The sequence below is a fragment of the Hemibagrus wyckioides genome, linkage group LG06, assembly GCF_019097595.1.
Source record: "Hemibagrus wyckioides isolate EC202008001 linkage group LG06, SWU_Hwy_1.0, whole genome shotgun sequence".
Classification (NCBI taxonomy): domain Eukaryota; kingdom Metazoa; phylum Chordata; class Actinopteri; order Siluriformes; family Bagridae; genus Hemibagrus; species Hemibagrus wyckioides.
The window spans coordinates 43,921,455-43,945,022 of record NC_080715.1 but is presented as its reverse complement, the minus strand read 5'-3'; the positions used below and the strand labels follow the sequence as shown (position 1 = coordinate 43,945,022).

Below are 23,568 nucleotides of genomic sequence, written 5' to 3'. Positions count from 1 at the left end.
CTCTGCATAGAGTTCTCTTCACGTCAGTCGTAAATGGACAGAGCACCTGGTCATTAAGAGGAGGGATGGTCTTCCTCGCTGCTACGTTGTACTGCACCTCAAAACGAGCGTAGAAATCATTCAGCACATCTGGGAGGGAAGCGTCACTGTCACAAGCAGGTGAAGTTGTCTTTTACTTCTGGATCACCTGGATGCCCTGCCACATTCGCCGGGTGTCTCTGCTGTACTGAAAGTGGCCACTGTATGTATATAGTGTATGTGTATGAGTGTTATAGAGTGTTATAGAGTGTAACAGTGTATTAATATGTGTTATTGTACATATAGCGTGTGGTCTAGAGCATTAGTGTGTATTAAACACTTATACACTACACACTTACATTTGTGTACAGAGTGAGACTGTCATACTGTGTGATTGTGTGAGGAATGAGATACTGTGTTGTTATAGGAAAATGATGTTATACTTTTTTTATTCATTTCTAATTACATTAGAATTCATTTCAGTAGAAAATAGAGGAACACAACGGGAAAAATGGACCCAAACTGGACAGAAGGGTTCATTCTGACCATGTCATGTCCTTCATTACTGACTCATTCCTGTGTATTCTAAAGAAAAGAGATGCACCAGATACATTTTATGACCTATTCTGGTCATTTGCAAGCCAAACGTGTTGTGTACTTCCCTGTGTGCATGGAGATGAGAAAACAAAACAAGATACAGTTATCATAAATAACTATCTGGTCCCTGCACCTGGAGATAAAGTTGAACAATAAACAACACCAAAAAAATAGTTTTTAATAGTTTTAAGTGCACCAAGATAAATAAGAAATAATGAATAAAACAATTGTACCTCAAAATGAAGAAAAAGTGTAGAAGTGTGTAATAGTGTTTTACACTGTGTTAGTGTGTTTTAGTGTGTTAATGTCTTTTAGATTATTGTGTGTGTTACCGTATGATGTTCTAGAGCAGGGGTCCCCAACCTTTTTTGTTCCATGATACCGGTGACAGTGACACTTGAAGTGTGCTCCTTATGTCCAGCCTACTCCGTAATATTGTTTTGGTTGCTGTCACTGCAGAAACCCCGCTTCACAAAGATATGATGTTGGAAAAGGAAGCAGAGCTTTCAGTGCTTTTGTGGAAATGTTAGGAAATTCTGCCTTGACTTTAATCCAGAATGCAAGGAGGGTTAAATTTCTCACAAACATAATTTTAAGGCCACCATGATTTGCCATCTCAACCAGCTGATCTTCTTCTAGCAGGGTTAAAGTTGATTCACCCGGCTTATTCAGAAAGGGGTTGCGGCTCCATTCCTTCCCCTGTTCAGGGGGTTAGGAAGTAACGCTCAAACTCTTTTGAAAGCTGAGACAGGTGATCACGCACCACTTGGGTGAAAGAAAACCTTCCATAATCCCTGCCAATGTGTGAAACATGTCAAAAATCCCTGTGTTCACAGTAGTCATTTTCCCCTGAAGTGAGAGATTGAGTTTGTTGAGCAGGTTGAATATGTCATGCAGGTTTAGTGACCCATTCTGTGTTAGTGAAATGCTCTGCCAGTGGTGACTGTTTTTCTAAAAGAAATCTCTAGAGTAGCCCTCGTAACTCAAAAACTCTAGCCAGCGATCTGCCTTTAGAAACCCATCTCACTTCTGTGTACATGAGAAGACGTCTGTCTTCTGCATCCATCTCCTCACAGAGCTGTTCCAACAGACATGAGTTAACGGCATGGACTTTGTTTAATCACATCTTGCAAAACGCTATTAAGCTCAGGTGACATTCTTCGGCTCGCCAGCTTTTCTCTATGAATGACACAGAGCGTAGACTTACATTCGGGAGAAACCTTTATAATCTGTGTTGTGAGACCAGAAATCCGTCCGTGCATTGCAGCCGCTCCGTCCGTGTATACCCCGACACAAAATGACCGAATAAGTCTTCCTGATATGTAATCGTTCAATGACTTGTATAGTTCGGCAGCTGTGGTGTTGGTTGGCAAAAACTATAAACATAACAAATCCTCATGCACATCTTCCTGAAAAATATATCACACAAAAACAAACAATATTGCCTTGTTGGCAACATCAGTAGATTCGTCCACCTGAATTGTGTAACCATGGTGACTCATTAATCCTCTCTAACAACTGTGCCTCGATGTCCACTGCTATTTCATCAATTCGTCTTGATACGGTGCTAGCTGAAAGAGCAACTAGCACTCCGCGAACCTTCTGGTGTCTCGCCGTTGGCTCTTTCTCTCTTTTCAAAGTTCTCTTACTAGCTCTCTAGTGACATTTGTCTTTGTGTCATTTTAGCGTGGGTTAGCTTCGGACTTGATCGAAAAACTCACGATGGAGTCAAATACAGGAGTGGGGTGCGGGCGGAAGTGACAAATTTTTTAAAATATAATTAAAATTATATGTATTTTATTTCAAAAATTTGTCAAATATAAAAGAAATGTAATTTAATATATAAATATATATATATATATACACATGTAAAATTACCAAAGGACCCACGGCCCGGTGGTTGGGGACCCCTGTTCTAGAGTGTGTGTTCTGTCAGTATTTTGGCATGTGTGGTGTGTTAGTGTGTGTTGATGTTTCTCAGAGTTCATTATGTTTGCATGCTTTACAGCGTGTTAGTGTGTTGTAGTTTGTAGTGTTAGTGTGTTTTAATGTCTCTTGGTGTGTGTTACTGTATGATTGCCTTGTTTTGTGCTGGTTTGCATTAGTGTGTCATACTGTGTGTTAATGTATATTATGGTGAATTGGCCTCTGTGTGTGTGTGTGTGTGTGTGTAACAAGTGAGAGCATGGAAATGACTATAGACAGTTATAAACAAAGCAGACCGTCATACAGCATGTAAATTGTGCAGTGTTTCCTGGAGAATGTGTGTGTGTGTGTGTGTGTGTGTGAGAGAGAGATTATTGTGACAGGTTACAGACTGACAGGCAGACAGGAGTTCGGCTGTGCAGCTCAGACTCTACACTTTATATTCTCTCATTCCATTAGCAAACTATATATATATATATATATATATATATATATATATATATATATATATATATATATATATATATATAAAGTCAGGGTGAAGTTGGAGCGCTGGTGCTGGACAATAAACAGGAGGTAAAAGGAGTTTTTTCAAGTCACAGTTAATAGACAAAGATCTAACAGAATGAAATATCATTTAGTAAAAATGTTTAGGTTTTCCCCTTGCCGTCTGATTTGTTAAGTCAGAGTGCGTATGTTTCCTGAGACGACCTTAACAAACATCATGTGATTAAAAATTGTAGATATTTTCATATTTTCTACTGAGGTCTATTCATTATCCCTGAGCCAGAATCGATTTCATTTATTTATTTAATCCCCTGAACTCCCAGAGTGTCCACACTCTCATTCCTGACTCTATAGAACTGAGGTCTTAATTAAATGATTATGAATTATTACTATTGTATATATAGACAATTTTGTTGTTTATTTTCTACATTATTTAATTGTAGTTTTTCTCTTTTTTTATACAAATGAATCATGTTTACTGTGTGATCAATCGTAGCCATAAAATTATTAATCATAGTTATTGGATTATTCATTATAGTCATGGAGTCGTGACCTAACTAATATTTGTTTTTGATCAAAGTGTTGTTTGTTAGCTGCTTATTATCATCATTATTGTTACCAAAACATAGTACTGGGAGTTAATAGTGTTTAGTTTTAGAAGTTACATGATAATTCTTTATAGTTACTGAGTTATTAACCATGTTTAGTGAGTGAGCGATTTGTCATTCACACTCATTTAACACACACACACACACACGCACACACACACACTCTTGGTAGCATGCTAAAATACTCGTGTCCGCGTGACTGTAAACACCGTGTGTATAAATGTTTGAATTAATTGAATTGTAATGGAAAATTGAACAGAATCACTACACTTCATTTCATGCTTCCTGTAATGTGTGTGTGTGTGTTTTGTAAAAGAGAAAACACTGAATAGACTCTTTTCAGCTGTTTACGCAAACTCATTTGCAAATGAAAATCAGTGGCCATAAAATACGGCCTGCAGCGCTGCATTTACTGTATAACGCTGCATTTATGATATAAGGCTGCATTTATGGTATAACGCTGCATTTATGATATAACGCTGCATTTATGGTATAACGCTGCATTTATGATATAAGGCTGCATTTATGATATAAGGCTGCATTTATGATATAAGGCTGCATTTATGGTATAACGCTGCATTTATGATATAACGCTGCATTTATGGTATAACGCTGCATTTATGATATAAGGCTGCATTTATGGTATAACGCTGCATTTATGATATAACGCTGCATTTATGATATAAGGCTGCATTTATGGTATAACGCTGCATTTATGATATAACGCTGCATTTATGGTATAACGCTGCATTTATGATATAAGGCTGCATTTATGATATAAGGCTGCATTTATGATATAACGCTGCATTTATGATATAACGCTGCATTTATGGTATAACGCTGCATTTATGATATAAGGCTGCATTTATGGTATAACGCTGCATTTATGATATAACGCTGCATTTATGATATAAGGCTGCATTTATGGTATAACGCTGCATTTATGATATAACGCTGCATTTATGATATAAGGCTGCATTTATGGTATAACGCTGCATTTATGATATAAGGCTGCATTTATGATATAACGCTGCATTTATGATATAACGCTGCATTTATGATATAAGGCTGCATTTATGGTATAACGCTGCAATTATGATATAAGGCTGCATTTATGGTATAACGCTGCATTTATGGTATAACGCTGCAATTATGATATAAGGCTGCATTTATGATATAAGGCTGCATTTATGATATAAGGCTGCATTTATGGTATAACGCTGCAATTATGATATAAGGCTGCATTTATGATATAACGCTGCATTTATGATATAACGCTGCATTTATGGTATAACGCTGCATTTATGATATAACGCTGCATTTATGATATAAGGCTGCATTTATGGTATAACGCTGCATTTATGATATAAGGCTGCATTTATGGTATAACGCTGCATTTATGATATAAGGCTGCATTTATGGTATAACGCTGCATTTATGGTATAACGCTGCATTTATGATATAAGGCTGCATTTATGATATAACGCTGCATTTATGATATAACGCTGCATTTATGGTATAACGCTGCATTTATGATATAACGCTGCATTTATGGTATAACGCTGCAATTATGATATAAGGCTGCATTTATGATATAACGCTGCATTTATGGTATAACGCTGCAATTATGATATAAGGCTGCATTTATGGTATAACGCTGCATTTATGATATAAGGCTGCATTTATGATATAACGCTGCATTTATGATATAACGCTGCATTTATGATATAACGCTGCATTTATGGTATAACGCTGCAATTATGATATAAGGCTGCATTTATGGTATAACGCTGCATTTATGGTATAACGCTGCAATTATGATATAAGGCTGCATTTATGATATAAGGCTGCATTTATGATATAAGGCTGCATTTATGGTATAACGCTGCAATTATGATATAAGGCTGCATTTATGGTATAACGCTGCATTTATGATATAAGGCTGCATTTATGGTATAACGCTGCATTTATGATATAAGGCTGCATTTATGGTATAACGCTGCATTTATGATATAACGCTGCATTTATGATATAAGGCTGCATTTATGGTATAACGCTGCATTTATGATATAACGCTGCATTTATGGTATAACGCTGCATTTATGATATAAGGCTGCATTTATGATATAAGGCTGCATTTATGATATAACGCTGCATTTATGATATAACGCTGCATTTATGGTATAACGCTGCATTTATGATATAAGGCTGCATTTATGGTATAACGCTGCATTTATGATATAACGCTGCATTTATGATATAAGGCTGCATTTATGGTATAACGCTGCATTTATGATATAACGCTGCATTTATGATATAAGGCTGCATTTATGGTATAACGCTGCATTTATGATATAAGGCTGCATTTATGATATAACGCTGCATTTATGATATAACGCTGCATTTATGATATAAGGCTGCATTTATGATATAACGCTGCATTTATGATATAAGGCTGCATTTATGGTATAACGCTGCATTTATGGTATAACGCTGCATTTATGATATAAGGCTGCATTTATGATATAAGGCTGCATTTATGGTATAAGGCTGCATTTATGGTATAACGCTGCAATTATGATATAAGGCTGCATTTATGGTATAACGCTGCATTTATGATATAAGGCTGCATTTATGGTATAACGCTGCATTTATGATATAACGCTGCATTTATGATATAAGGCTGCATTTATGGTATAACGCTGCAATTATGATATAAGGCTGCATTTATGGTATAACGCTGCATTTATGATATAAGGCTGCATTTATGGTATAACGCTGCATTTATGGTATAACGCTGCATTTATGATATAAGGCTGCATTTATGATATAACGCTGCATTTATGATATAACGCTGCATTTATGGTATAACGCTGCATTTATGATATAAGGCTGCATTTATGGTATAACGCTGCAATTATGATATAAGGCTGCATTTATGGTATAACGCTGCATTTATGGTATAACGCTGCAATTATGATATAAGGCTGCATTTATGATATAAGGCTGCATTTATGATATAAGGCTGCATTTATGGTATAACGCTGCATTTATGATATAACGCTGCATTTATGATATAACGCTGCATTTATGATATAAGGCTGCATTTATGGTATAACGCTGCATTTATGATATAAGGCTGCATTTATGGTATAAGGCTGCATTTATGGTATAACGCTGCAATTATGATATAAGGCTGCATTTATGGTATAACGCTGCATTTATGATATAACGCTGCATTTATGATATAACGCTGCATTTATGATATAACGCTGCATTTATGGTATAACGCTGCATTTATGATATAACGCTGCATTTATGGTATAACGCTGCATTTATGATATAAGGCTGCATTTATGGTATAACGCTGCATTTATGATATAAGGCTGCATTTATGGTATAACGCTGCATTTATGATATAACGCTGCATTTATGATATAAGGCTGCATTTATGATATAACGCTGCATTTATGGTATAACGCTGCATTTATGATATAAGGCTGCATTTATGGTATAACGCTGCATTTATGATATAAGGCTGCATTTATGATATAACGCTGCATTTATGATATAACGCTGCATTTATGATATAAGGCTGCATTTATGGTATAACGCTGCATTTATGATATAAGGCTGCATTTATGGTATAACGCTGCATTTATGGTATAACGCTGCAATTATGATATAAGGCTGCATTTATGGTATAACGCTGCATTTATGATATAAGGCTGCATTTATGGTATAACGCTGCATTTATGATATAACGCTGCATTTATGATATAACGCTGCATTTATGATATAACGCTGCATTTATGGTATAAGGCTGCATTTATGGTATAACGCTGCATTTATGATATAACGCTGCATTTATGGTATAAGGCTGCATTTATGATATAACGCTGCATTTATGATATAACGCTGCATTTATGGTATAACGCTGCATTTATGATATAAGGCTGCATTTATGGTATAACGCTGCATTTATGATATAAGGCTGCATTTATGATATAACGCTGCATTTATGGTATAACGCTGCATTTATGATATAAGGCTGCATTTATGATATAACGCTGCATTTATGATATAAGGCTGCATTTATGATATAACGCTGCATTTATGATATAAGGCTGCATTTATGGTATAACGCTGCATTTATGATATAAGGCTGCATTTATGATATAACGCTGCATTTATGATATAAGGCTGCATTTATGATATAACGCTGCATTTATGATATAAGGCTGCATTTATGATATAACGCTGCATTTATGATATAAGGCTGCATTTATGGTATAACGCTGCATTTATGATATAAGGCTGCATTTATGGTATAACGCTGCATTTATGATATAACGCTGCATTTATGATATAACGCTGCATTTATGATATAACGCTGCATTTATGATATAACGCTGCATTTATGATATAAGGCTGCATTTATGGTATAACGCTGCATTTATGATATAAGGCTGCATTTATGGTATAACGCTGCATTTATGATATAAGGCTGCATTTATGATATAAGGCTGCATTTATGATATAAGGCTGCATTTATGATATAACGCTGCATTTATGATATAAGGCTGCATTTATGGTATAACGCTGCATTTATGATATAACGCTGCATTTATGATATAACGCTGCATTTATGATATAAGGCTGCATTTATGATATAAGGCTGCATTTATGATATAAGGCTGCATTTATGGTATAACGCTGCATTTATGATATAAGGCTGCATTTATGATATAAGGCTGCATTTATGATATAAGGCTGCATTTATGATATAACGCTGCATTTATGATATAAGGCTGCATTTATGGTATAACGCTGCATTTATGATATAACGCTGCATTTATGATATAACGCTGCATTTATGATATAACGCTGCATTTATGATATAACGCTGCATTTATGGTATAACGCTGCATTTATGATATAAGGCTGCATTTATGATATAACGCTGCATTTATGATATAACGCTGCATTTATGGTATAACGCTGCATTTATGATATAAGGCTGCATTTATGGTATAACGCTGCATTTATGATATAACGCTGCATTTATGGTATAACGCTGCATTTATGATATAAGGCTGCATTTATGATATAACGCTGCATTTATGATATAAGGCTGCATTTATGATATAACGCTGCATTTATGATATAAGGCTGCATTTATGGTATAACGCTGCATTTATGATATAAGGCTGCATTTATGGTATAACGCTGCATTTATGGTATAACGCTGCAATTATGATATAACGCTGCATTTATGATATAACGCTGCATTTATGATATAACGCTGCATTTATGATATAACGCTGCATTTATGGTATAACGCTGCATTTATGATATAAGGCTGCATTTATGGTATAACGCTGCAATTATGATATAAGGCTGCATTTATGATATAAGGCTGCATTTATGATATAAGGCTGCATTTATGGTATAACGCTGCATTTATGATATAAGGCTGCATTTATGATATAAGGCTGCATTTATGATATAAGGCTGCATTTATGGTATAACGCTGCATTTATGATATAAGGCTGCATTTATGATATAAGGCTGCATTTATGATATAACGCTGCATTTATGGTATAACGCTGCATTTATGATATAAGGCTGCATTTATGATATAAGGCTGCATTTATGATATAACGCTGCATTTATGATATAACGCTGCATTTATGATATAACGCTGCATTTATGGTATAACGCTGCATTTATGATATAACGCTGCATTTATGGTATAACGCTGCATTTATGGTTTATGTTCTCTTCTTGTTGTGAAACAAAAATGCATCACATTTAAAAGAGAAAAGCAAAGAGAATAAGATCCAAAGCTAAAGTGTCTATAAAGCCTTAAACATCTAACATCATATAAGATCATTTATATCATGAACACACTTCATTTATAAATAAATATCCATATTTGATTAGCCTCACACTAGTATCAGTAAAACCTGATCAGACTGATATATAAACATTACTAATTATATTTTTATTCCTGATTTAATCAGCACTTCTCCCTTCAAGCCTGTGAAACCTGTGAAGATGAAGTTCAGAAGCTCGCTGATGATTACACTGATGTTCTTTTTGGTGTTTCTGTGCAAGATAGCTCCAGCAGGTAAAGCTTCAGGTTTCAGTCATCTTATAGATGTATTGGTGTGAGTTGGGTTAGAGTTAGGTGTACGATTGTGTGTGTGTGTGTATGTATGTGTGTGTGTGTGTGTTTGTGTGTGTATGTGTGTGTGTGTGTATGTATGTGTGTGTGTGTGTATGTGTGTGTGTGTGTATGTGTGTATGTGTGTGTGTGTGTGTGTGTGTGTATGTGTGTGTGTGTGTGTGTGTGTATGTATGTGTGTGTGTGTGTGTGTGTGTATGTGTGTGTGTGTGTGTATGTGTGTGTGTGTGTGTTTGTGTGTATGTGTGTGTATGTGTGTGTGTGTGTGTGTATGTGTGTGTGTATGTGTGTGTGTGTGTGTGTGTGTGTGTGTGTATGTGTGTGTGTGTGTGTGTGTATGTGTGTGTGTGTGTGTATGTGTGTGTGTGTGTGTGTGTGTGTATGTGTGTGTATGTGTGTGTGTGTGTATGTGTGTGTGTGTGTGTGTATGTGTGTGTATGTGTGTGTGTGTATGTGTGTGTGTGTGTGTGTGTGTGTGTGTATGTGTGTGTGTGTGTGTATGTGTGTGTGTGTGTATGTGTGTGTATGTGTGTGTGTGTGTGTGTATGTGTGTGTGTGTGTATGTGTGTGTGTGTGTGTGTGTGTGTGTATGTGTGTGTGTGTGTGTATGTGTGTGTGTGTGTGTGTGTGTGTGTGTGTTATATAGCTGTTATATATTGATTTGTTTAGAGACAAAATGATTTCTTTATCCACATAAACATTATTCACTATTGCTTTCTAGAAATACATATAATCTGTTCATATTTTTCAGTTGGGAGACACAGTTTAGAACAATCTTGCAAAGATATCTGTGAAGGAAAGAATATTGAAAAGAGTGTGTATTAATGTGTATTATTGTGTGTCAGTGTGTGTTAAAATCTTTAGTGTGTTTTTTGCTATAGTGAATTCATGCATGTGATAGTATTTCTGTGTGATGGAATGTGCTGGTGTGACATGGAGTGAGTTAATATGTGAAGGTGTGTGCTTTAGTGTGTGTTGGTGTCTACTGGTATGTGTTGATTGTGTGTGTGTGTGTGTGTGTGTCATTGGCAGTAATCATCTGTTATATATTGATTTGTTTAGAGACAAAATGATCTCTTTATCCACATAAACATTATTCACCATTGATTTCTGGAGATACAAATAATCTGTTCATATTTTGCAGATGTGGAGAACAAGTGCAAAGATAATTGCTCGAGCATCTTCAACAGTAAGAATATTGAGATTCAATTCTATTTTGTTTGTATGGCACTTTTTGGTGTGTGTGTGTGTGTGTGTGTGATTATCAGTACACAGCTGTTATTTATTGATTTGTTTAGAGACAAAATGATCTTTATCCACATAAACATTATTCACTATTGATTTCTGGAGATACAAACAATCTGTTCATATTTTGCAGATAAGCCGATCAATTGCCAATGTAGTTGCCAGAACATCTGCAGCAGTAAGAATATTGAGATCTTAATTGAATTCTATTCTATTTTATTTTGTTTATTTAGCACTTTTAACAGTGGACATTTTCACAAAACAGCTTTAGAGAAATCTATAAATTCAGGATATAAATGTTAGATTTGTAAACCTATCCCTAATGAGAGAGTCAGAGGTGATGGAGGTGAGGAATACTCCCTGAGACGATATGAGGAAGAAACCAGGAGAGGAAGCAGACTCATGAGAGAACCATGAGAGAACCTTCCTCACCTGGGGGACACTGAGAGTGATTATCAAAAAATAACTGTGTACTGTATGGTCAAAAAGTACACCTGTGTAACCAAAACATTCATTCTAGATAGAATATCAAGTCTGTCTTGTTAATATTCACTGATGGAGACTCAAGTGTAAAGCTGTACTAATGTTTGTTATTGTGTGTCAGTGAGTGTTAGTGTGCTGTTTTGTGTTAGTGAATTGCTGTATGTGATAGTATTTCTGTGTGTTTGTGTGTGTTGGTGTATACTGGTATGTGATAATGTGTGTTAGTGTTTGCTGGTATGCATTATTGTGTGTTAGTGTGTGTTTTTGTGTGCTGGTGTGATTTAGTGTGTGTTGGTGTGTGTTTATGTATGTTGATGTATATTGCTGTGTGTTATTGTGTGTTAGTGTGTATTGTTGTATGTTAATACATGTTTTGGTGAGTGTTAGTGTGTGTCGGTGTGTCCTGGTGAGTGTTAGTGTGTGTTGGTGTGTCCTGGTGAGTGTTAGTGTGTGTTGGTGTGTCCTGGTGAGTGTTAGTGTGTGTTGGTGTGTCCTGGTGAGTGTTAGTGTGTGTTGGTGTGTCCTGGTGAGTGTTAGTGTGTGTCCTGGTGAGTGTTAGTGTGTGTTGGTGTGTCCTGGTGAGTGTTAGTGTGTGTCCTGGTGAGTGTTAGTGTGTGTTGGTGTGTCCTGGTGAGTGTTAGTGTGTGTCCTGGTGAGTGTTAGTGTGTGTTGGTGTGTCCTGGTGAGTGTTAGTGTGTGTCCTGGTGAGTGTTAGTGTGTGTTGGTGTGTCCTGGTGAGTGTTAGTGTGTGTTGGTGTGTCCTGGTGAGTGTTAGTGTGTGTTGGTGTGTCCTGGTGAGTGTTAGTGTGTGTTGGTGTGTCCTGGTGAGTGTTAGTGTGTGTTGGTGTGTCCTGGTGAGTGTTAGTGTGTGTTGGTGTGTCCTGGTGAGTGTTAGTGTGTGTCCTGGTGAGTGTTAGTGTGTGTTGGTGTGTCCTGGTGAGTGTTAGTGTGTGTTGGTGTGTCCTGGTGAGTGTTAGTGTGTGTTGGTGTGTCCTGGTGAGTGTTAGTGTGTGTTGGTGTGTCCTGGTGAGTGTTAGTGTGTGTCAGTGTGTCCTGGTGAGTGTTAGTGTGTGTCAGTGTGTCCTGGTGAGTGTTAGTGTGTGGTGATGTGTCCTGGTGAGTGTTAGTGTGTGTTGGTGTGTCCTGGTGAGTGTTAGTGTGTGTTGGTGTGTCCTGGTGAGTGTTAGTGTGTGTTGGTGTGTCCTGGTGAGTGTTAGTGTGTGTCAGTGTGTCCTGGTGAGTGTTAGTGTGTGTTGGTGTGTCCTGGTGAGTGTTAGTGTGTGGTGATGTGTCCTGGTGAGTGTTAGTGTGTGTCAGTGTGTCCTGGTGAGTGTTAGTGTGTGGTGATGTGTCCTGGTGAGTGTTAGTGTGTGTTGGTGTGTCCTGGTGAGTGTTAGTGTGTGTTGGTGTGTCCTGGTGAGTGTTAGTGTGTGTCCTGGTGAGTGTTAGTGTGTGTTGGTGTGTCCTGGTGAGTGTTAGTGTGTGTCGGTGTGTCCTGGTGAGTGTTAGTGTGTGTCGGTGTGTCCTGGTGAGTGTTATTGTGTGTCGGTGTGTCCTGGTGAGTGTTAGTGTGTGTCGGTGTGTCCTGGTGAGTGTTAGTGTGTGTCGGTGTGTCCTGGTGAGTGTTAGTGTGTGTTGGTGTGTCCTGGTGAGTGTTATTGTGTGTCGGTGTGTCCTGGTGAGTGTTAGTGTGTGTGTCAGTGTGTCCTGGTGAGTGTTAGTGTGTGTTGGTGTGTCCTGGTGAGTGTTAGTGTGTGTCGGTGTGTCCTGGTGAGTGTTAGTGTGTGTTGGTGTGTCCTGGTGAGTGTTAGTGTGTGTTGGTGTGTCCTGGTGAGTGTTAGTGTGTGTTGGTGTGTCCTGGTGAGTGTTAGTGTGTGTCAGTGTGTCCTGGTGAGTGTTAGTGTGTGGTGATGTGTCCTGGTGAGTGTTAGTGTGTGTTGGTGTGTCCTGGTGAGTGTTAGTGTGTGTGTCAGTGTGTCCTGGTGAGTGTTAGTGTGTGTTGGTGTGTCCTGGTGAGTGTTAGTGTGTGTTGGTGTGTCCTGGTGAGTGTTAGTGTGTGTTGGTGTGTCCTGGTGAGTGTTAGTGTGTGTTGGTGTGTCCTGGTGAGTGTTAGTGTGTGTCAGTGTGTCCTGGTGAGTGTTAGTGTGTGGTGATGTGTCCTGGTGAGTGTTAGTGTGTGTTGGTGTGTCCTGGTGAGTGTTAGTGTGTGTTGGTGTGTCCTGGTGAGTGTTAGTGTGTGTTGGTGTGTCCTGGTGAGTGTTAGTGTGTGTCGGTGTGTCCTGGTGAGTGTTAGTGTGTGGTGATGTGTCCTGGTGAGTGTTAGTGTGTGGTGATGTGTCCTGGTGAGTGTTAGTGTGTGTTGGTGTGTCCTGGTGAGTGTTAGTGTGTGGTGATGTGTCCTGGTGAGTGTTAGTGTGTGTTGGTGTGTCCTGGTGAGTGTTAGTGTGTGGTGATGTGTCCTGGTGAGTGTTAGTGTGTGGTGATGTGTCCTGGTGAGTGTTAGTGTGTGGTGATGTGTCCTGGTGAGTGTTAGTGTGTGTTGGTGTGTCCTGGTGAGTGTTAGTGTGTGGTGATGTGTCCTGGTGAGTGTTAGTGTGTGGTGATGTGTCCTGGTGAGTGTTAGTGTGTGGTGATGTGTCCTGGTGAGTGTTAGTGTGTGTTGGTGTGTCCTGGTGAGTGTTAGTGTGTGTTGGTGTGTCCTGGTGAGTGTTAGTGTGTGGTGATGTGTCCTGGTGAGTGTTAGTGTGTGGTGATGTGTCCTGGTGAGTGTTAGTGTGTGGTGATGTGTCCTGGTGAGTGTTAGTGTGTGGTGATGTGTCCTGGTGAGTGTTAGTGTGTGTTGGTGTGTCCTGGTGAGTGTTAGTGTGTGTCAGTGTGTCCTGGTGAGTGTTAGTGTGTGTCCTGGTGAGTGTTAGTGTGTGTTGGTGTGTCCTGGTGAGTGTTAGTGTGTGTTGGTGTGTCCTGGTGAGTGTTAGTGTGTGGTGATGTGTCCTGGTGAGTGTTAGTGTGTGTTGGTGTGTCCTGGTGAGTGTTAGTGTGTGTTGGTGTGTCCTGGTGAGTGTTAGTGTGTGTTGGTGTGTCCTGGTGAGTGTTAGTGTGTGTTGGTGTGTCCTGGTGAGTGTTAGTGTGTGTCGGTGTGTCCTGATAAGTGTTAGTGTGTGTTGGTGTGGGTTAGCATGTGTGTGCTAGTGCTTGTTGTGTGTTAGTGTGTGTTAATCCCATAAAGTCCAATACAATGTCAAGTCTTTTTTTCCAAAATTAAAATTAACTTCAGTATCAAAGTCTTCCCTTTTTTATGAAAAGAGTCTTTTTCAGTCTTTCTGAGGACATCAGGGTGTGTGTCATGGGACTGTCAGGAACAATGTGCTTATAAATAACAGAATCCATGTGAATGAAGGAAATCAGACAATAATAAGTGATAAGTCCAGTCAGTGAACCCGTCATGTTAAATCCGTTTCCTCCACTCCACAGTTAACATGCTGCTTATGTGAATTTAAATTGATTTATTGCTAAATATTTCTTCGATATTGACTTCTTCTTTTTTTTAAGTTTACAGCTGGTTTGGTTTATCGCAATAAGCTGTGTAAATAAATTTTACTAATAATATAAAGCTCTTATAGCTCTTGGTCTCCTTCATTTTGTCAAAGTAGCTGAAAAAAGGTTGGAGACCCTTGGATTAGCAGAACACAGCTATTATATGTATATATATATATATATATATATATATATATACACACTACCAGTCAAAAGTTTGGACACACCTTTTAATTCAATGTTTTTTGTTTAGGGATTTATTTTCTACATTCTAGAACAATCCTGGAGATTTCAAAACTATGAAATAACACACATGGACTTCAGTAATCCATATGTAATGACAACAAGAAACAGTCAGTTGTTATTTTAAGACACGAAGGTCAGGAGTTCTGGAATAGTTCTTACAAGAACAGTATTGTCAAGTGCATTTGCAAAACCCATCAAGCCCCATGATGAAACTGTCTCACATGAAGACCATCCCAGTAAAGCAAGACCAAAACTGACCTCTGCTGCAGAGGAGAAGTTCATTTAGAGTGACCAGCCTCAGAAATCACCAATTAACAGCACCTCAGATTAGAGGCGTTATGAAGGCTTTACAGAGCATCAGTAGCAGACATATCTCAATATCAACTGTTCAAAGGACATTATTGTGGATTTCGGCCGCCTTCAGCATTGTTTTACAGTGTAGAAAGAAATAAACATCAGGAAAGACCATGGGATTAGAAGGTGTGTCCAAACTTTTCACTGGGAGTGTGTGTTAATTTCTTTAGAGACAAAATGATCTCTTTATCCACACAAACATTATTTATTATTGATTTCTGGAAATACAAATAATCTTTTCATATTTTTTCAAGTGGAGAGAAAAGTGCAAAAGTAATTGTGAGTAGTTCTGCAGCAGTAAGAATATTGAGATTTTAATTGAATTCTATTCTATTTATTTTATTTGTATAGCACTTTTAACAGTGGACATTGTCACAAAACAGCTTTTTTTAGTGACTCGCTGTATGTGGTCGTGTTTCTGTTGGACCGTGTTAATAAGAGAAGACGCATTTTTAGTGCAAGTTTGTGAGTTAGTGTGTGATATTGTGTTTTTGTGTGTGTTGTTTCTTAGTGTCAGTATGTGTTGATATGTTTTAGTGCTTGTTGATGTGTGAGTGTGTTTTAGACAGTGGTTGTACCCTATTTTTTTAGAGACACAAACATTATTCATTAAGGCTTTCTGGAGATACAGATAACATTTTCATATTTTGCAGGTGGACAGGACAGTTGCAGAAAATATGGGAAAGACGTCTGCAAAGGTTTGTTAGTGTGACTTGGACCATGTTAATATGTGAAGATGTATTTTTAGTGTGTGTTGCTATTAGTTTCTGAGTTAGTGTGTGTGTGTGTTATTGTTTTTGTTTTGTGTGCGTTGTTTCTTAGTGTTAGTATGTGTTGTCATCTGTCAAATAATCTTTACATATTTTGCAGTTTGGAACATCGAGTGCATAAGTAAATGCCATGACATCTGCAAAGGTAAGAATATTGAGATTTTAATTCAATTCTATTTTATTTTACACCTTTAACAATGGATGTTATCACAAAACAGCTTTACAGAAATCTATAAATTCAGGATATAAATGTTAGATTTCTTAACGTATCCCTAATGCGCGAATCAGAGGTGACCAGGAGTTGGATAGCTGACAGGGATCAAGGTCAGGATTTTCAATTAGGACTTTGGGGAACAGACACAATCTCAATATTGTGTAAAATGCGTGATGTTTGTCTGCTCCCTGGTCTTTGCTCTGGGTTGTCCTAAACCTTAAAAGTGCTAAGCTGCAAAAAAAAAGAAAAAAAGAGCAGCTGTCAACATGTTTTCCTGCACTTCCTGGTTCATGGCACTCACTTCCAAGTCGGCAGCCGTCTTGGGGTTTCACTTCTGGGTCCTCGGCCATTTTAGGTGGCCCTGCGCTATACAAGCCCGCTACCATCACTGTTCTTTGTCAGATGGTCTACTCAGTTTGCCCTGTTGGATTGGATTCTGGATTCTTGTATTGTTTTTTGACACTGTAATTGCCTGCCCTGCTTTACACTGTTCATGGTCTGGATTTTTTGGATTGTTTAATGCTATTTTTGCCTAGCCCAGAATTGCCTTCTGTTTTAATTTGATTGTTGGACTGTTTTTGCTGTAAGAAAAATAAAACGATGACGGCGTTGAAGATCTTCATGTAGAAGAAGTTTATTGCAGCATAACAGTGACAAAATACATGAAGTCAATAGTCAATATATGAAGTCAAAAAGAATGCTGCTCAAACATTTTATAGTGTTTCCTTTTTATGGGTTTCACTTTAAATGTATCTGCTGGAGCGGGTACACCCTGGACAGGTCACCAGTCCATCACAGGGTCACACATATAGACAGACAACCACTCACTCTCACTCCTATGGGCAATTTAGAATTACCAATCAACCTAATGTACATGTTTTTGGACTTTGGGAGGAAACCGGAGTACCCGGAGTAAACCCACGCAGGAACGGGGAGAACATGCAAAGGCCCCTGTCTGTTCGAACCCGGGATGCAGACCCAGGACCTTCTTGCTGTGAGGCAACAGTGCTGACCACTAAGCCACCGTGCTGCCCAAATCAAATGTCTTTAAATGGTAATCACGGTCACGTACACCTTTTGTTCAGTGGTAGTCCTTCACCTCTTGCTGCCGCCCCCATACTAATAATTGTTTGGATTAAGTGTTCCAAATGTTTGGTAAGGCTGCTTTAAGCTATAAAGATAAACTGAATTGAATTAAACATATTTCTATATGATATGTAAGCCTTTTAGTGACTGAGCTGTTTCTGATGTGTACTGGGGAGTGGAATCTGGGTTGAGGCAGTCTGTCATTTTTTTACATTGCCCCTGTCTCTGCCTACGCTATATTGAACTGTGTTCTCGTGGACATTATTGGTCTGACTTTTATGCTGCCCTGCATGTTCCATTCCACGTCTCACACCTTGCACTGGTTGTTTATCTGGGTATTGGGCTTTTTCATTAAAGACACTCTCTTTTTGAACTTTGCCTGCATCTGCTGTTGGGTCCACACACCTCATTGCCCCGACAGCAGCATTTAATAATTATTTAATATTCGAAATATTATTTGAGAAATATCACAATCTTTGTCTTATTTTAAAAAGGTAATGTGTTGGGTTTCGTAATCATTTACAGATTAGGGAATAATTCCCCTATAAAATCAAGATGTAATAATCTCGAACTGACATGGTAAGGTTTTGCTCTCAGGACAAAATTCTGTTTCTTATACACCACTGGACATGTTGCTGTATCTCACTTTACATTAACTGATTAGAATTTGGTACATATTCATAAGGAGGACATTGATCTTTCTTTTCACCTCAAACTGTACAGTGACACTTCAGCATCCCCTTTATTGTCAATAATCCAATATTTTAATCTCAATAGAAATGTTACAGCTCTATATATATGCATTATATTGTAGGAAATTGCAAAAGCAGTCCAGAAACCAATTGTACAGGTAAGAATTTTTTTCTTTAAATCCAAGTCTTCTTTTTTAAAGAAGTGAAGCCATTGCATTCATTGGTCAGTCTTTACAGTTATCTGTAATCTGTCAGTTATAAATATATATTTTTGGTTGCCAGTTCAAGTTCAAACCTGTCCAGCAGAATACAGTAGCTGTACTGGTAAGAATATTTGTTTCTCACACATATATTTCTTTTTTGTTTATTTTTTAATGCAAACCTTATTCCATAATCTTTTGGAAAGATGTTTCACATTTCCTTGTAAAAAAAATACTATCATACACACACACACACACACACACACATATATATATATATATATACACAAACAAATAAATGTGTATATTGCTTAGATTAACCTGCTAACATGTTCACATTGTTGTAATTTACAGATTGTCTGGACAAATGCAAGAACTGCCATGGAAGTATAAATATTTTTTATTTAATCTGTTTTTATTTAAATATTGACAAATTATTTTTAATGTTACTTTTAGGAAAATGTTATCTCTCTTATACATTAATACAAATATTGCAATTCTATCAAATTTATCTAAACCTTTGGTATTTTGTAGGTGATGACCTGTGCCCGAGTTTGTGTTCTGGTAATGTTTATTTGCATTAATATATATATTTATGTATGTCATAAATTTCGCATGTTCATCCTTATTAGTAAGATGCAGGAGGTGAACTGAGTTCAGAGCATTACATTTACATCTCCTGCAAATGGGAAGAAAAGTGTGACTGGCTACATGCAAAGAAAAAATCTAATTCTTCTTATTATTATTATTAGTAGTAGTAGTAGTACTAGTATTATTATATAATGTAGAATCTCTTTTCTAGAAATTTGTTCACCTTGTGTACTGAGTGCAGACTGTGACCGAATTGTACTGATTGATGGAGGATTTACTGGACAAATACAAAGCACTGGTAAGTTTTGTTATAATGTACTAATATTTTAAACATATTCATCAAATTAAGTAAAGGGGTTTTATTATAGGATATTAATCCTGATATTAATGTTGCTTTTAGATACAAACCAGAGATGTGTAAATTCTACTGATAATATCTCCAGTTGCCTGGATAACTCTACTGGTAAGAATACTCATTCAGAATGCAGTACAAGTTACTAAATTCATTCTATATTTGCTTTATTTAAAGTTACTGGATGTAGGATTTCTTTTGTTTCTGCAGGATCACCACCATCCAACATGTCAACCTGCATTTTATCATTTGAAACTGATGAACACAATGTGACAAATGAAGGTAAGTTCGAAACAAAAAAGAAAGAAAGAAAGAAAGAAAGAAAGAAAGAAAGTCATATCTCATTCGCATAGAATTGAAACCTCAGTTCAAATGTTGCTCACAGCTTTGGGTAAAATACGTATTGAACGTATCACCATTTTCCTCAGTAAATACATTTCTAAAAGTGCTATTCACATGGAATATTCACCAGAAATGTTCACCCATGCAATCCATGCAAAGAAATCAAACTATAGATGTCCATAAATGAAGTTATGTGTAATTATGTGAAATGACACAGGAAAAAAAATTTAACACTCTTAATAAAATTTATTTAATACTTCGTACAAAAAGCTTTTGTTGGTAAAGACTTCAAGCCCACCCACGAGTGCTGTCCCAAAAGCAGATTAAACACAGGTTTGCAGAAAGGAAATAAATGGGGCCATCTCAAAAATTCCTCTGAAACTCCAAATATATTTAAAATAGGGTCAGGTTCAATCCGTTTGTCCAATGTGTCTGAAAAAACCTGGAAAATCTTGCTCCAGATTACAGTGTTGTAATTTTGGGCACATAGCATAGGAGTGGGACAGGTTGGAATCTGACACTTGACATTTGTCACATACTGGCGATACTTCTGGAAATATTTTATGTAATTTACATTTAGAGTAATAAAGGCTGTGGAGTATTTTAAACTGAATAAGACAGTGTTTTGCATTAATGGAGCTTTTATGGACAAGTTTGTCCATTCTTGTCCAATTGTCTAGTCCAGTTTGTTCCCGGATTTCAGTAGGGATTTCCATCGCAAGTTCTTCTTCCCATGTAGATTTAATTTTGTCTATAGATGGAGTTTTCATCTGTTCTAATGCTTTGTACAGGAAAGAAATGGTACTACTCTCCCTATGGCTCTTACCCAAAAATTCATCCAGATACATGGGTTTAGCTGTCATATAATTAGGACTGTTAGACCTCACAAAATCACTAATTTGAAGAAATGATTAGAAGGAATATTATATTTCTCACACAGCTGTTGAAAAGAAGCAAATTTTTCATTTATATATAAATCTCCTATGTTTCATAGCCCTAAATTTTTCCAGATCTCGAATGTATTGTCTAATGCTGATGGGCAAAAGGAGGGGTTAGCTGAGATGGAGAGCAAAAATGACATTTGGGTGAATTTAAAATAGGATCTTGAATTAATCCACCTCTATACCATCATCATGACGCCACGGCAATAGATACTAATCACCCGTTAAAAAACAAAGTAAAAAAGAAATTATTCTACAGTATTTCACACCTCACAAGGAATAGTCCATTTTATTACGGTTACTTTTCTCAATAAAGACATTCTTCATGCCGTATGCAGCAAACTGCAATCTCCGGAGGACGCAGCATCCGAAATGAGACGCAGAGAATATAGAAACACTGTATAACAGTGCGCTGTGTCACAGGATCTTATAGAGAACATGAATAACATTACATTACATACAGCAAAAAAACACATTAACACAATTCAGTCTCACAAGTTTCCTTTCACTGCAGCAAAAAAACAAAAAACAAAACAAAGAAAGAAAACCCCACAGCCCACCCCGGGGATCTGGAATGAAGGCAAACTGAAAACCCAGAAAACAAAGAAAACCCAAAAGCATAAATGGTTCTTGAAAAATGTTACCAACTATTTTAAAGAATCAAAATAATTTTCTTGAAAAGTCTGCCTTGAAAATGCATTTGTAAGGATGTCCACGATTGTTAGTTAAAATATATATATTTTATTTAGTTTGTGCGGTTCGCTGCCTCTGACTACTCCAATTATCCAATCAGAGGACAGGAAATTGCTGACATAATCGTATGCCTGCTAGATGGCCCCAGTGACGCAATCTGATTGGTTAATGGAACAGATTCATTACCACTTATTTTAAGCTCCGGGCGCCTGCACTATTGATTCTGAAGGCCTTAAGGCCGGGCAACACATGATGTCAGCCACTGGCTGAAATATGATTGGATAAATACTCTTATCATAAATATACACTACTGGAAGCAACGTGACCAAGAGAAAAGCTATGAAATGTAGAGAATAATATGAAATATAATATATATATATATATAAAATATATTAACATGATTAACAGATTCAGATCACTGCTGTTTAGGCCAGCAGACAAGGCCTTACTGGCCCTGACGGTTTTGTTGTTGACAAAAGTATTGCTTTTATGGAACCTGGGAGACGTTCCCCCTTTCCCAGCACCAACCAACTCTCCCCCATCTGAGATAAATCTATCCATGACGTCAAAGTTCTCAAGTTTGCAGCCCAATAGTAATGAAGAAAATTAGGTAAGGCAAGTCCTCCATGTATTTTAGCTTTACACAAGTGCTGTTTGGAAATTCTGTGGCCTTTATAATCCCAAATAAAAGGAACCAATATGGAGTCCAATTTTTGAAAACAATTTTGGGCAGGAATATAGGAATGTTCTGCACCACGTACAGAAATTGTGGGAGAAATATCATCTTAATTGCATTTATTCTGCCCACGAGAGAAATAGGAAGCGTTCTCCAGAAACCGATCATAGATTTGAGTTTAAACAAAAGGGATTGAAAATTAGCCTTAACTAAGTCAGAAAACTTTTTTGTTACTTCGATTTCTAAATATGTGAATTGACGCAAAGTGACGCAATTTTAAAGGGCAAATGAAGAAGCCAAGAAGAATCTTTGGACCTGACTGACATCAATACACTCTTATCGCAGTTAATTTTATAACCTGCAAATGTACCATATAAATTAATCAATTTAAGAATATTTGGAATGCTGCTATTGGGCTCAGAAATGAATAAAATTACATCATCTGCATATAATGCTAATTTGTTATCAGTACCCTTTCGTTGGTAGCCTTTGATACCCGGATGGGCCCGAATGGCCTCAGCCAGAGGCTCAATCACTAGTGCAAACAAAAGTGGTGAGAGCGAACAACCCTGTCTCACACCTCTACGTAATTCAAAACTAGGGGATATTGTTTGATTAGTGAGAATTCTTGCACACGGACCAGAATACAATAATTTAATCCATGAAATGAAATTACATCCAAGATTAAACTTCTTCAATACAGCAAATAGGTAAGGCCACTCTACTAGGTCAAATGCCTTCTCTGCATCCAACGACAATATGGCTAAATCATGCACCAGGTCTCCGGAGCAATACATGATATTAAAAAGACGTCTAAAATTAGAGGAAGAGTGGCGGATTGGAATAAAGCCAATTTGATCTGGATGCACCAAGCTTCCAATCAACATGTTAAGTCTACGTGCCAAAGTTTTTGCCAGAATTTTTTGGTCCTTATTTAATAGCGAGATCGGCCTATAAGAACCCAGTTCCTCTGGGTTCCTAACCTTTTTCGGGACTACAATAATAATAGCCTCATCTAGGGAAGGTGGCAGGGATTGATCCATAAATGCCTGTTGGTAAACCCTATATAAGTATGGTGATAGTATTTTGTTATAGACTTCATAAAATTCATTAGGTAGTCCATCTGGGCCAGGGGTCTTGCATCCTTTTAAAGAACTTACAGTGTCTGATATTTCTTTATTTCATTTAACTCCTCAACTTGCTCCTGATTTAATGAGGGCAGGTTCTGTTGCTCTAGAAACTGAGCCATAACTGTAGGATCCAAATGTCCTTTAGATGAATACAGAGATTGATAGAATGAACA

The 23,568-nt window shown here is 37.4% G+C and overlaps 1 protein-coding gene across 3 annotated transcripts in view; it reads left to right on the top strand.

Moving 5' to 3' along the window:
- Nucleotides 1-3,024: 3,024 nt before the first annotated feature.
- Nucleotides 3,025-23,568, top strand: part of adgrg11 (adhesion G protein-coupled receptor G11) — a 35,492-nt gene continuing 14,948 nt past the window's right edge. Inside the window, exons 1-13 of one of the 3 annotated variants that reach the window (XM_058391746.1) lie at nucleotides 3,025-3,117; nucleotides 9,683-9,789; nucleotides 10,991-11,035; nucleotides 11,225-11,269; nucleotides 16,362-16,406; nucleotides 16,579-16,623; nucleotides 18,593-18,628; nucleotides 18,753-18,794; nucleotides 19,025-19,057; nucleotides 19,205-19,234; nucleotides 19,473-19,559; nucleotides 19,662-19,724; nucleotides 19,824-19,895. In XM_058391746.1, coding sequence (XP_058247729.1) covers nucleotides 9,717-9,789; nucleotides 10,991-11,035; nucleotides 11,225-11,269; nucleotides 16,362-16,406; nucleotides 16,579-16,623; nucleotides 18,593-18,628; nucleotides 18,753-18,794; nucleotides 19,025-19,057; nucleotides 19,205-19,234; nucleotides 19,473-19,559; nucleotides 19,662-19,724; nucleotides 19,824-19,895 — 616 coding nt within the window. In that variant the 5' untranslated portion in view covers nucleotides 3,025-3,117; nucleotides 9,683-9,716. Of the gene's footprint in view, nucleotides 3,118-9,484; nucleotides 9,790-10,990; nucleotides 11,036-11,224; nucleotides 11,270-16,361; nucleotides 16,407-16,578; nucleotides 16,624-18,592; nucleotides 18,629-18,752; nucleotides 18,795-19,024; nucleotides 19,058-19,204; nucleotides 19,235-19,472; nucleotides 19,560-19,661; nucleotides 19,725-19,823; nucleotides 19,896-23,568 lie in introns of those variants that run through there. The other 2 variants (XM_058391745.1, XM_058391744.1) reach the window with 2 other exon arrangements.